This window comes from Rhagoletis pomonella, unplaced genomic scaffold (genome assembly GCF_013731165.1).
Source record: "Rhagoletis pomonella isolate Grant_MI unplaced genomic scaffold, Rhpom_1.0 Rhpom_scaffold_00008, whole genome shotgun sequence".
Classification (NCBI taxonomy): domain Eukaryota; kingdom Metazoa; phylum Arthropoda; class Insecta; order Diptera; family Tephritidae; genus Rhagoletis; species Rhagoletis pomonella.
Genome location: NW_023458562.1, coordinates 25,079,553 through 25,094,655, shown reverse-complemented (window position 1 = coordinate 25,094,655; position 15,103 = coordinate 25,079,553). Strand labels below are relative to the sequence as shown.

At 36.4% G+C, this 15,103-nt stretch overlaps 1 protein-coding gene across 2 annotated transcripts in view; it reads right to left on the bottom strand.

The window, feature by feature from the left end:
* Positions 1 to 15,103, bottom strand: part of LOC118744511 (GTP cyclohydrolase 1) — a 47,297-nt gene that overhangs the window by 18,592 nt on the left and 13,602 nt on the right. Inside the window, exons 1-2 of one of the 2 annotated variants that reach the window (XM_036477562.1) lie at positions 3,182 to 3,372; positions 2,108 to 2,829 (exon numbers count right to left, since the gene is read on the bottom strand). The exons of the other annotated variant lie outside the window; for it this stretch is intronic. Coding sequence (XP_036333455.1) covers positions 2,108 to 2,570 — 463 coding nt within the window. The 5' untranslated portion in view covers positions 2,571 to 2,829; positions 3,182 to 3,372. Of the gene's footprint in view, positions 1 to 2,107; positions 2,830 to 3,181; positions 3,373 to 15,103 lie in introns of those variants that run through there. 2 annotated transcript variants of the gene reach the window in all.

Genomic DNA, 15,103 nt, shown 5'->3' with positions numbered 1-15,103 from the left:
TACATACGGAATAACATACATATGCATAACAATCGAAGACACGCACTTAAAAGAGCAATATAAATTAGCTTTTGACATTTTCTGAACATTTCATCGAAATAAAATGAATTGAATATTGCTTGAAAGTAATATTGTACACTTTAAACTCAACAAAGCTGATAAGTAGACACAAGTACAGTAGTAAAAAAATTAAAAAAAGTAGTGAAGATAAGAAAAATTTAAAAAGTCAGCTTTAATCTGAAATCGGGATCATAAACAAAAAAACATAAAAGGAAGTAAAGATGCAGCTAGAAACACAATTTTTCGATTGAAAAGAGCGCGGGAAAAAATAAGCAGATGGCTGCTAGAGAAGGTGCGTGTAAACTTAGATCACAGTAGATAATCTTGAAATGTGCTTCGGTAGCTGTGCGCGATCGGTACCACCGCACGCGGAAGTCGTTATTCGAAATAGTATTTGATGAATTGCTTGAACCCCAAAAATTCCTACCTGCGTTCGCCCCTGATATGGATCTTTAGAATTATTTCAACTTGGTATAAAAATATAACTTGGGTTATAACAAAAGTCGTTCAAAAAGTATAAGCAACAACGTTTTCAAGATTTTATAAAAAGAGCAGAGTTGATAAAGGCTCAGCTGGCTTATGAATTATCTCCCTTGAGTCTTTGAAAGACTACTTCTGGATCACAGTTGGCAAGTTCTAAAAACTTTAACTGACATCACATTGGAAGATAAGCCACAATCTTAATACTTTCTGAGTAGACTGGCTGGGTTTTGTGAGGTGCGAGGGGAATTCCAGAGTGGTTGCCCACGTTTTATTATTCATGACTCACACACCTGCCTTTAAAGGATTCTCATGAAGCCAGCTCTCAACAAGAAAGTCTAAGTTCGGGCGGAGCCGAACATTAAATACACGGCGCAAGTATTAAATATATGTTTTTTCACCTTTCCGAAAGCTTCCGCTAGATGGTAAGCCGGGGTGTATCAATTTTGAGTAAATTAGCGTCCTTCAATTTCGAAATATTGAAGTTTCAAGCATTTCTGAAATTTACCGTTATATGAAAAGCGGGCGGAATTTTAGTCCGATTCCAATAATTTTCAACGTTTTGCCTATATGTGGCAAGCACAATAACCACACCGAGTTTGGTACAAATTGGTAGAACGGCTACCGATATACATATATGTGATCATAAGTGGGCGGTGCCACGCCCATTTTCCAAAATTTTAACATAAACGTATTTCTTGGTAAAGAATTGTTGCAAGCATCAATTTTGAATAAATTAGCTTCAATATTTACTGATTTATCGAAGATTTTGATTTCTCTAAATTACCGTTATATGGGATGTGGGCGTGGTTATCGTCCGATTTTAAAAATTTTCGGCGGTTTTGTATGCTGTACCAAGGTCAACAACTGTGCCAAGTTTGGAAGAAATTGGTGCAGCGGTTACCAAGATATACACACGTAACCATAAGTGGGCGTGGCTACGGCCGTTTTCCAATAATTTATAATATTTTTATTTTTCGTCTAAAAATTATTATAAATATCAATTTTGAGTGAATTATCTTCAGTAGTTACTAAAATATCGCAGTTTTCGTATTTCTGGAAATTACCGTTATATAGGAAGTGGGCGTGGTTACAGTCCGATTTCGCCCATTTTCAATACCAACCTACCTTGGATTAAGGGAAACCTACATACCAAATTTCGTTGAGATATCTCAATTTATGCTCGAGTTATCGTGTACACAGACGGGCAGACGGACGGACAGACAGACATGGCTTAATCGATTTCTTTTTTCATCCTGATTATTTATGTATACATTTCTCTTTATCTATCTCGATTCGTTTTGGCTGTTACAAACAACCGTTATGTGAACAAAATTAATATACCCTTGTGCACAAGTGCGCTCGGGTATAAAAACTCGGCCTAAACAACGCCCGATGATATATGTGCCACACACAACAGCACTATTAATTCCAAAATTGCCGCAACGCGGCATATAATTCTTAAAAACATCCGCACCACACTAACTAACTTTGCTTGCTTGCTAAAACAACACTCTGAGTAATGATGTTCGAGGCACAAAAACACTCTACCGCAACCCCAACCAACCTGGTGTCGTTGATGTGCGTGGAGTTTTCGGAGTCATTGGTGAGTCTGTCGGTTCATGCTCCGGTATAATGCCATTTGTTTTCAACATTAACTTCGGACGCGTAAAGGAGATTGGCGGTGTTGTAATGACTGCATCGTAGGCGAAGGAATTACTGAGACCAGCACCAGCACCAGTAGCAGCAGCACCACCACCACCATTAGTAGGAATTGCATTGGTGCCATTCGGTGTTGTAGCAGCACCACCAACAGCGTTGGCAGTGGCCGTCACAGCAGTCGTTGTCACTTCATCTGTCTGCGAGAGGGCGCGATCCATAAGCGGTGTTATGCCCGAAGCGGAACTTGTCGAACAAACGCTATTGTTGCGTCCACGTGATATGATATGCGCCTGCGGGAAATTGGTGTCGTCAATGGCGTCATTAAGTTCACTGGCACTCATTTCCGATAGTTGGCGCGTGAAATTCATTTTCGACTTGAGATGAGTGTTGAGTTGAAAGCAGACGTTAAGAAGGCTGGTTAGTTGGACCAGAGGTGGTTTACGTTGCTGTTGTTGTTTTGCTTTATTTCTTATCACTTCAATAGATAGATAGTGTTGCAAAAAAAAAAATACTAATAGCAATAAACAATTTGTACTTTTTGCTTGCTTGAAATGCCCTTTTTTGTTATTTATATAATATTGTTGTAGTAGTTCTTTGTATTTATTTTGTACGTAGCAGCAATTTTCACTAAAGGCACACAAAAAAATAATAATACATAAACGTATATATGTATGTATGTAGAAACAAAAATGCACTTCATATAATTTGTAAATACAAAAATAAGTATAAAGTAAGTTTATTAAGAACTAATATTTATTTAACACTGTCACTATTATGAATGTCTATAGTCTTCGCGTACGCGCCTACGAGCTGTATGTGTTATGCGTGTGTGTTTGCGATGAATATTAAAATGAAATTAGCTGCGTGCACACCGCTGTAGCTGGCTTTTATACAAATATTGCAATTTCAAGATTTTCTTCTTATTTTTTAATCTCACAAATCTGCATCAATCTGAAATTTCTTCTCATACACAACTCACTATACTACTTTGGTGTCGAAACACTCACTAGCTGCTATGGCGCAGCTTTATAACTTGTATTTATTTTTATTTTAAATTTGACGGTACGATTTGTTAGCTGCGAGAGCGTTTTACTTTTGCACACCTTCACGTTTTAAAATACCGCCAAGCACTAAATTTTGTTATGAGATTTCTCTGGCCGTGACGCTGAGATGGCGCTCAGCTAAATCAAAAATATGTATTGGAAAAAAAAATAAACTTTTTGAAAATATTTTTTATGTTGAGGTACTATTTATGTAGGTATATACATATGTTAACAAAGCAAAGCTTAAAATATTTAACAAAGCTTTAGTGAACAACAAGCAAAGAGAAATCAAAGCGAAGAGAATGATGCTGTGGGCCACATATATATACATATATATGTATGTACATATGTACGCATGCACATTTGTGTGTCGCTCCACTTGACGCCGCACTTTGTTAACAGTCGCCAAATTGGTGGCAGGAGGCGCAACAAGTCGGCTGTTAAGTAAACAGATGGCAGGCACATCCACAGTTGACACCGCTGTTGGTATTTTAAGATGCTCCTTTTAAAGTTGACAGAGCTCTGTTATGCGGTTGGCAGCAGTGAGTGATCGGACTTAAAAAATGCTGTGTGGTAGAATCTGGAAAAAAATGCGGTAGATTTCAAAAAAATGTGGAAGATCTCAGGTTTGGATTAAACTTTGTACAAAAATTAAAAAAAATTCTGCGAGGGTTCACCTAAATTGCAAAATAAATTACGAACTGATCGGACAATAAAACATATAATGCAAACTTTTTAATTATACTCCAAAAAAATAATTTTAGTACAATAATGTGCAAGATTGAAGTTACTAAAAATTGCGTTGAGTTTTGGGAATTTTTTTCCTTGACAGTGTAAAGCAGGTGCATATTTTGAGAGATTTCTGCAACCTTGCGGACTGCTGCCAGCTTTTGTTTTTATTTCTTTTAACATTTTCGCTATTAGTACTTCTTATAGATCACATATTTTGCAATTTAACACAATAAAACCACGTTTCCTGTCGCCAAATTTATTATTGAGAAAATTTACTATTTTACAGTTTATTTTATCCTCCCATTCGGCTTTATTTACTATGTGGTAGATTTCAGACCTTGTGTGGTAGATGTGGTAGATGCTCAAAAAAGTGGCAGATCTACATAGCACCATGTGGTAGAAGTCCGATCCCTGGTTAGTATGCTGTAAATACCGGCGTTGTTATTTCATAAATACATTTATACATTTGTTTGTACGTATTCAGTCAAAATTGCTATGTACATAAGCAGATGATCTGATTTGGCCAATTTACGCGCTTGGCTTGCTATTATTTGCTTGTTTGCATTTGCAGAAAATTCTCTCATGCTCCTCATACTTTACACATAGGTATATAAGCGCTACAGAACTCACTAACAGCGTCTACCATTTTGTTGACTGACCACGCCATTTTCCTTGATGCGTTTAAGTAGTAGGTTGCCATTTTTCTTGAAGGTTAGCGAGCTAAACACATACATACATACATACATATGTACATATATATATACATATGCACATACCCTGCAGAAAAAAGTAATAATCAGGGACGGAAAATAATCATTATTTTTTTAAATTTTAACCAAAGAAATCAACAAGCTGTAATCGTCGTACAACAGTTTTAACTATACTAACGTATTTGTATTCGGCCGTCCTACCGTAATTTACAATGATTCTTATTTTTCGCGTTTAACCAATAATAATTAATATTTGAGTTTTATTTTTTCGCTCAAAGGAAATTATTATTACTCGATTTTTATTTTTTTTATCAAAAACAATCAGCTTTATCATGAGTTTCATATTCGCCGAACCGGTTCACTTTTCACTTTCCGTTTCCATGTATTTACTATAGGCGGATGAAAATTTTTCGGGTGAATTTTTTTTGGGCGAAATTCAGGATAAGGCAGATTGATTATGATATGATAATAAGAAATAAAGTTCAGTATATCTTCACCTAAGACTAATAATTCAAGAAACTCAAAAACTTTACCAGCGTGATTTCCGAGGAATCCTTTTCAGAGGTAGAGACATCCGAATAAAAGGAATAAGGCCCAAAATTTTCAGGTAAAAATTTCAGTTGCTTCCGTCTGTATGACATTTTAAATTTTATAGATAATCATTATTTTTAAGTGGAAAAATAAAACTCAACAATAATCATTCGGCTTTATCATGAATTTCATTTCCCCCGAACCGGTTCACTTTTTACTTTTGGTTTCCATGGCGCGTATTCATAGTCCAGCAACTAAGTCGAAACTAACAAAGTTGCAACTTAAATTTAAGTACCAACTTAAAATTTACCTCTATTCATAGTCGCATTTCAGACTTCTACTAAGTAGTTTCGACTTAGTTTACGATATAGCAAAACGAGTGTGAAAATGTATAGATTTTTCCTTACGATATTTTGGAAGAATTATATTTTTATTAAATAATATCAAGTTTGATCATCCGTTTATGTAATTTTTATTTTCATTGCATGATTATGCAAAAGAATAAGGTATCATTTTCTTGTTAATTGTGTGAAATAGCCAGAACAACCGCAGTGATGTTTATCCAAAGCATGCTGTGAAACATACAAATAGTAGATATCTAAATGTTATGCACAAATTTACTTTAAAAGAACTAGCTTGAAACTGACTTATTATTTGAAAATTTATCTAAATTATTCCAATTATAAAATTGTGATGTAGCTTTATTCGAATTGTAATACGCATTTAATTTCATCTTCCGATTAAAATGGATCGATCTTTGTAAATTTTAATTGGAGATTATTCAATATTATCAAAATCACCCTCTACCAACTTAATTTTTACATATTTCGTCTGTTTTCCCTTAATTTGATAAAATACTTCTTCCTAGTTACGACTTAGTTGCAGCTGCAGCCGAAACTAAATTTTAAGTTGGTACTTAGCCAGAAAAGTCGAAACAAGGCGACTATGAATAGCTTTAGTTGTGACTTAGAATAGTTTCGACTTAGTTGAGTACTAAATATGACTATGAATATGCGCCCATGTATTTAATATGGGCGGAATAAAAATTTTCGGGTAAATTTTTTTCCGGGCGAAACTCAGGATAATCAAAAAATAATCATTATTTTTGATCGAAAAATAAAAATCGACTAATAACTACCGAGGTGTTTTTTGAGGTTAGGAAAAAATCTAGACGTGATGGAGCAAAACGGACTTCAGATTCGTGTTCAGCGACCCCAAAAACACTAGGTGACTAGGTTTGGTCAAAGGAACCTTTCATCGAATTTTTTTGTGGACCTGTGTTATTTTCGTTGAGCGAAAAAATAAAACTCAATAATAATTACTATTTTTAAGCGAAAAAATAAAAATCATAAAATAATGTTTAAATGCTGATTTAAATTATTTTACTCATAATCATTACCGTCGCTGGTATTAATTGACGAAAATAACCCACTTTGTTAGTTGTTTGCGGGATTTCGATACAATATATAACTTTTAGTTAAATACAAAAGCTAACTTTAAACAAAACAAGTTTATATTAATGTACATAAATATCCTCATACAAGTTTTACTTCGAATACATTTTTCTTCTACACTTCACAAATACTTTTTCGAATTCAGGACAAACCAAATGAAGATCAAAATTTTTAATCGATTTCACAAAAAGGATAAGGTTATCAGTTCGTCGATTTTTTTTTTTGTTTTTTTTTTTTTTATGTATGTATGTAATCGCATAACTTTGGACCACGTTAACCGATTTCGATAATTCTTTTTTTAAAGGAAAGGTACAACCTCACAGGTAGTCCCATAGTAATTTGGTTTCAATCCGATCACTGGATGATGAAGAAATTAACGATAATCTTAAACTTTTATATGAAAATTGAAGTCGGTTTTGTTTTTTACTTTAAAATTACTTGTATATTATCATTTCAGTCATGTCTGACGGAATATGGGAACGCAGAATGTGTATACAAGTATGTGAAGTTAAATAAATTAAATAAATAAACAAGTAAAAATAATTAGAAAAATATTATTATTTTTTTTTTATTAATAGTTTATGTCCAAAAGTAGTTAGTTACAAGTTAGTTGACATCTAACGCAGAGGTAACCACCCTTTACTATTTCGCAGCCATCGCCATACAAATATAGTTAGCTTTCCTCAAAGGCTTCAATTCCTTCCTAATCAACTTCTAGTTAACTTATAGTTAGATACATTCCCTACAGGGTATGTACATAATTGCACGTAGAGAACAAAGGTGGCGATATTCCGCTCGCAATGAATTTGACAGAATCGCTGTTTGTATGACGTCACACTTGTGCAATTTGTTTATGTTTTTCTGGTAAAATTTCTTCTTTTTTCAAACTTGTTCGCGTTTTGGCATTTCTCTCTCGCAACTGCACCATTGTAAGGTCACACAAAAATTATTCTCCCCTCCCCAAGGGCGTAATCTTGTATTCTATCATTCTTGACTTCAATGTTTATTTTTTTTATCTTAGTACTTTTTCTTTATTTTACTAGCGTTCGGTTCCTTACTGTACATTTTTTCCCCTCTCACTTTTTGAACTGTACGATTACTCTTGCTCATTTGTGCTCTGAAATTTGAGCTGTAAATAGTAGTAGTGAGGTAGTAAATAGTAACAAATAAAAAAAAAACAAAAGCAAATAAACGCAGTCAGTCAAACAATTGGATAACATTAAAAATCAATCAATTTTGCTAACTATGCACATAAACACAACTTCTCAGCCACACATCGTACAACAGCAGCCCAGCTCAACTTGAATAAAGCAAACAATAGCAAATGAAACACTTAAATCACTTTCACTTCCAAAAAGAACTTTAACACTTTAAAGCAGAGGTTCCCAAACTTATTTTTCTCGTAGACCGCTCAAACCTTTATTGGTTTCGGCGGACGCCCTGATGCTCATTTCTAATATATTCCCAAAGCTCATCAAAAAATATGAAAATTAAATCTAACTATGTAATTTTGCATCGCAGGTGAGTTTCAAAACTAAATTCGAAGTGGCAAGAATAAAAATAAAATATTTTCTTGTGTTCTATTTATTAAAATAATGTGATTACACACTTGCAACAGAGCTCGTAAAGCCATGATACAACTATCTCGCTCTGAGGAGCTATATTTTTTAAGAGCACTAAATGAACTCCTCACATGTTCGGCTCACTCATGAATTTGCATGTGATGTATTTGTCAAATAGTTTATTTGTGCTGATGGCATCATTCTTATTTTTATCGCTCGGGGTTTTAAAGTGAAACGAAAAATATTCGTCACTCGCATTTTTAAAACACCAAACATTTGAAACAACAAAACTGCAAAGCCTTTTACGCCAAACTTCGAATTGAGAAACTGACAAAAAAGAAAATACCTAATCTAGATAAATGGATGATAAACAAACAAGCAAACGAGCAGCTCAAGAAGTGTTCCACCGTCTCATCCTCTTCAAAGCAGGATGGGCAAATGGAGTTGTCATTTACGCCTATCACAGTCAGGTGTTTGTGCCACGTGTAGGGAGCAGTCAGCAGTCTCGTCTTCTCAGTGAGAGGAAAGAACTAGATAGACCTTCTGAGATTGAAGGCACCATGAGTTTTGCCCACCTGCATCCACTCGATGGCTGGCAGTCATTGCTGAGCGAAGTATACGCCCAGTTTGTGATGGTGGCTTTGATGGTCGAAGTGGGGAGTGCTATAACTGGTTGCGGATCGAGGAATGCCTGGTCTAAGCCAACTGTGGCCAAAGGGTCAGATGTCTCATTTCCAGGCACTCCGGAGTTGCCCGACACCCAGAGTAAAGCAAGCTCGTTATCTTTACCAACATAATTTAGTCGAGACTTGCATTGCCGAACTAGTTTGGAAGTACTTAGATAGAGGGCTGGCCAATACCTTAAGTGCAGCTTGGCTGTACCTGTAGGCTGTACCCCTCCACCTATTTTCCACCACGTGGTCTATGGATTGGGGGATTGCAAATAGCTCAGCCTGAAAGACCGAAGTATATTCCCCAAGAGAAAAAGTGAAGCTTATCCCCATTACCTTCGAAAAATACTCCAGATCCTGACCCTGAGTCAGTTTTGGAGCCATCAGTGAAGATTCGACAATGTACGAGTGCGGGCTCAGTGCTGGAATTAAACCAGCATTCGCCCTCAGATAACTCTTTCTCTCTCTCTCTCTCGTACGTACTATCCGTACTATCCTCTAGCATTGAAAAGACACAAGTGCTCAAATATCTGCCGCCGGCAATTTCCGCGTCGCCTCACTCAGTGTTATACCAACATCCGTTTCTTTTTAGTCTGCAGGTGGCCTTTAAGGCTTCTCCACCTATGCTGACACAAAGTGACGGTAAGTTCGCCAGTGCGTCTAGAGCACTATACACCACTCCAAAAAATTAAAGTTAAATAAATAGGCTATCAAGCAACCATTTTTGGTCTTTACTATCGAAACCAGATGAATTTTCGTGGACCCCACTTACAACTCTTGGACTCCACTTACAACTCGTGGACTCCCATATTTCTCACGCCAACCCCCCTTTCGAGTCTCCCGTGGACCCCTGTACCACTTTGGGAATCACTGCTTTAGAGAGAAGACAGTAAACAAAAAAGGAATAAACACATAAGAAACCTAATCTGGGTATACACATGCTGTGAATGAGATTGGCAAGCGCGTGACTGACGGAACGGAAGGCCAACGGCGGCATTTAACAAAAAATTAGGTGAAATCAAATGTGGAAAAACGCATAAAAATATAACACATTTGTATAAGGAAGAGACAAATATGAATTGGAGTATAGAAAATAAAAAATGAAACGCAATAAAACAAAATTAACTGAAATTAAGTAAAATAAAATTAAAATAAAAAGCTATGAGATTAATACAACCTAACTTCAATCACTGCGAAGCCGCACAAGATCTCTTGTCGCAAACAGTAGAGGAGCAAAAGGCTGACGTAGCTTTACTAAGTGAGCAGCGGAAAATCTGCAATTTGGACATGTGGTCGACATCCCTCGTACATGGAACGCATAACCCAAGAAAGTGGATTCGTCTGTGGAAAGATAGATGGCATCTACATCTACAGCTGCTACATACCACCAAGCACGCCTTTAGCCGAATTCGAAGAGAATCAGACAGCACTTTATTATTGCAGGCGACTTTAAACTAACTACCAGGATCAGCGAACGCAATGGCCTCCCACGCAATGGCTTTTAAACTCATTTGATGAGGTCACCAACGACGACGCTCTTCAAGCTGCAAAAAGACTCGAGGATAATAAGTCTCCCGGCCCAGACGGGGTTCCAAATTTAGTCTTAAAACTGGCGATCACCAATTTTGTATAGCCTCGACATTAAAATTGCCTTTAATTCGGCGAACTCGGCAAAAATCCTAGACGCACTGGATCATATCGGGGTAACTTTGTACCTCAGAATGCTCATACGAAGCTACTTCGAAGACCGCTGGGTGCAGTACGAAACCTTGGCAGGCATTAAAAATTGAAAAGTCTCAAGTGGGGTCCCCGCTGAACTTGGTCCTTTGCTTTGGAACATTATGTACGACGGAGTTATTCGCCTCAAAGTACTCCATGCCGTTGGAGGTAATTTGTTTTGTGGATGACATCGCGGTAGTGGTTACTGCGAAACACTTAAGCAGAATCAATCGTCGCTTCAAACAAATTGCGTTAAGCTTGCAGAGCAGAAAACGGAGGCCGTACTCTTCTCGAGCAGAAAAAGAAGAGGTCACCATACAAATTGGCGAACACAGCGTCACTACTCTGCCCCATGTCAAATACCTTGGAATTATGTGAGATAAGAGGTTGTCATTCAAAACCCACCTGGCCGCATCGCAATACTCTTCGTACCTCCGCGATGTGAGGTCAACGTACAGATTATGTGCACTTCGAGAAGGTATGCTGCTCGTTCAAAACAGTCTCCAACAAGGCAGCATTGGTTGTCGCTGGTATGTCCTCCATCGATATACTGGCCGAAGAGGCAGCCCAACGTTTTGGGAGCGAAATTGAACCCGCCGCGGCAAAGGATGCCAGTAGGCAGGCCTGGTAGCAAAGATGGGACAACTCACCAAAAGGCCGTTGGACGTACGGCTGTATCCCGGATATGAAACGCTGGCTTCACAGAACGCACGGCGAAGTAGACTTCTACCTAACCCAGTTCTTAACTGGGCACGGTTGCTTCAAAGCGTACCTATACCGATTTAAACACGAATCACATCCTATATGCGACCACTGCGGAGGTAAACCATGTGTTCTTTGAATATGCGCGTTTTGAGGATGCAAGACGGAAGACTCGCCGCGTATTTGAAGGAAACTACTCTCCCGAATCGTTCGTATGTATCATGCTGGAAGGCAGTGAAAAATGGAGATTAGCATGCGAGGCAATCGCCGAAACGATGAAAAGATTGAGGGCTCTTGAAAGACTAAGACGTAGCAGCGAAGCTATGCTTGGCGGCAGTCCCGCGGGGAGCGGAACTCGACGGAAGCAAGAAACAACAGGCTTATCCTGATTTCAGAGGGCCACTTGAGGGTAGTGCGCTACCACAACGCCCATTAAAAAAAAAACTAAATATGAAACAAATCGAACTATAAATACGGCTTTTTCAAATATCTCGACTCCAGCGCCACCTATCAGCAGGAGAGCCAAAAAACGTGGTTTCTTTGAAGGCATTGCCTTGATGGGCGGTATTTTCTCTAGCTATTATTTTACAAATTCCCAAATGTTTTTCATTATCTCAGTACTATTAAACTCACTAATAAAAGAAAATATAAATAAGAAAAAATTTTGCAACACAAAAATTACAAACGTTCCCGCTTTTTTTGGGGTAATATTTTCGTCGTTGTTAGCGCAACGAAACCACACAAGTTTATACCAGTATTGGTACTAAAGAAAAAGTAAATACTATAAGCGAAGTATAAATAACTTTTGTCATTGACTGCACGAGTTCTGGGTAAGTATGCGATACACAATTAGTGTTAAAATAAATGTAATTAACATTTATAAGGTTTTACTAAACTAATTATAGAGTACATACATAAATGTGTGTATGTATGCATGTTAGGGTGGTCCTTAAATATATAAACATCATGGGGCACGCCTTTATTTTGTGCTACAAAGTAAAGACATCAACAAAAACTTCAAAAGTAAATTTAAAAAAATTATAATAGGAGTTGAAAAATTTAACATTTTTTTAAATCGCAAAAATTCTGACCTTTACTAGCTATAATTCATTGAGTTTATGTATTCACATGAACAAGTTTCACTAATATGTCAAATTAATCAGATTTCAAGTCAAAATTTTGTCGAATTTTTGCGCTTTAAAAAAACTTTCCCAGCGGCCCCTATAAAATTGCTTACAATTTTTAATTTTTATGTGGTGCCTCTATTTTCTAAGTAGACCGCAATAAAGAAGTGCCGCATAAAAAATTTAGATATAGATATTTTTAAGGACCACTCTAATGTATATTTTTCTAGCTTTCAACGTGAACAAAAACCATTAAATATATGACCATTGAACACAGTTCAATGCACTTGCAACTTAAAACTCATTAATTTTATTTTGTGTTGCAGTCGAAAATAACACAATTTTCTAATAATTTTTGTTTTTACCAACCAAAATTGTACAAAACTAATAATAATAAAAATGTCACAGATTATCTCTGGGTCAACGCAATCCTTAAAAATAGCTATTCTCGTTTTTAGCAAAAATATCGACATATACAGAAGAAACAGTCATTTCTGCTTTTGTTAGAAGCTAAAAAAAAAAAGAATTTGTTTTACAAATTAACCAAGATTTCCAGATTGAATTAATACATGCATGCATGCATGCACGAATGTAAATATGTATGCATATGCTAATGCATTACTGCTTTCGAGTTGGTGTTGAAATAGTTCAGCTTTAATGCAAATAAGTGCGCATTCGAATAATTCAAAAATCTTGAAATCGAAGAAAATAAGAAAACGCATTGTTTTTATTTTAATTTCAATGATTTCAAGCCTTCAAGTTACATAGAAGGTTGAATACATAAATCTTTTTTATGTACATAAATTTCAACTGATAAATATTTACTAAATTTTTATTTCTTTATTTTTTGTTTACGTAGAATTCTACGTACTCTAATGCAACGTGAGCAAAGATGCAGTAAGAAACCTGTAAGCAGCATTTTTTAACGAGGGGCCTGTAACCGTACATGAAGAGTTCTTAAGTAAAAGTCTATATCGTGGGCTCATATTCAATATCTTCTTCTACTTCTTTTTGACTTGGTAGCACTAAAATGGCTATACCAAAAGAGATATGCTAAAGCAGCTATGTACACTGAGAAAAGAGCTTAGTTAAAACAAGTAAATATATTTCTCTCAACACGTGACTCGGTGGCAGTTACCAAATCTTGTGTTGAGAGAAATATATGTACACACATACGTATTTAGCTGGCCCTTTTCTGAGTGTAGTTACTGTTGACACTTTCAGCACAGATATGACCACTGCGATAATGTGACAAATGGTGACAGGTAATAAGATCAACGGAAATAAGGTCAATTGACCTTATTTCCCATCCTGGTGCGAAATAAAGTCAATTGACGTTATTACCTTTTTAAAAACGAAATAAAATCAATTGACATTATTTCTCTTTCAAACATTAAATTAGCTTAGCCTCGCGGCGGCCCGCGTCAGCGCGCCACACCGCGCGCGCGCCCCGCGTACTCGGCGCGACCGGCCCGCACACCACGTCACGCTACGCCGCGGCCCCCGGCTATTCAACTAATTTAACTAATTTATCATTGCACTTTTGTTTTGAAAATGTGGCTTTATTTTATTGCTAAATGTGAATGATTAAAAGGAATTACACCTTTTTTGGCACTTTTATTTTTCTATTTGGCACATTTTGGCACTTTTTTTATCCTCAGTATGGCACCTCATAACTAAGGAGAGTTGGCAGCCCTGATTGGAAGATTTCTGCTGTGTTTTGAGGCAACAACTTGTCTGCAGTTAAAAAGCATATAATTTGTGTTTCAAAAGTGTGTGAAAACCAATCAATTAACTTATATGATCTCGGTTCCGATATTAAATAATCAATAATTGTTTATACCCGCATTTTGACACATTGGCTCGTTGAATGTGCCATCTAATAAATAGTGTCGTCGGTGTCCTTAGCTGCTTTTAAATGACTGCTGGCGGAGACATAAATACAGTGTAAGAAAATTCTTTTTACTGTAATTGTTTCCTTATAGAAAGGTTGGGTTCTTTTCCACCTTAGACATTCCGAATTCGTTCAAAATATACTAATTTAAAACACAGAATTCTTTCAGTGCTCCTCCGGGGTTTTTGGACATGTACTGTTTCTTCAATTTAATAGTGTTCGCTTTATTTTTGTAGAAACGAAAAATGTTTTGCAAGCTATGGATCATTTCTCCACTCTTTCTTCAAATATTTCTCGTATTCCAGCTGTGCCCAGGCGTTTAGTTTTTCGCAACGTGTTTTTACATATTCGTAATTTAAATTCTTTTTTTAATAGAATCAATTGGAGGTAGTTCATGATTGTGTGTGGATTAATATCACAACACTGAGGATTTGGCAAAAGCCTTTTTCATCTATTAAAAAACAACACTTACGGGGCAATGTTTATTGTAAGAAAAACATTTTTTTCTATGAAGCATTGTTGACGCTATTTCCATTTGAATGAGGAAATAGCGTCAATGACTTTATTTCCAAATTTTTGTTGACTTTATTTCGCTTTCGAAAAGGTAATAATGTCAATTGACTTTATTTCCCACCTTATTTCCATTGACCTTATTACCTGTCACCGTGACAAATTACTTATTTTTGCTTCGAATGCCAGTCAAATAATTTTGATATGTACATACAAGGTGGCTCAAAATTAATCACCCAATTTGGTTTT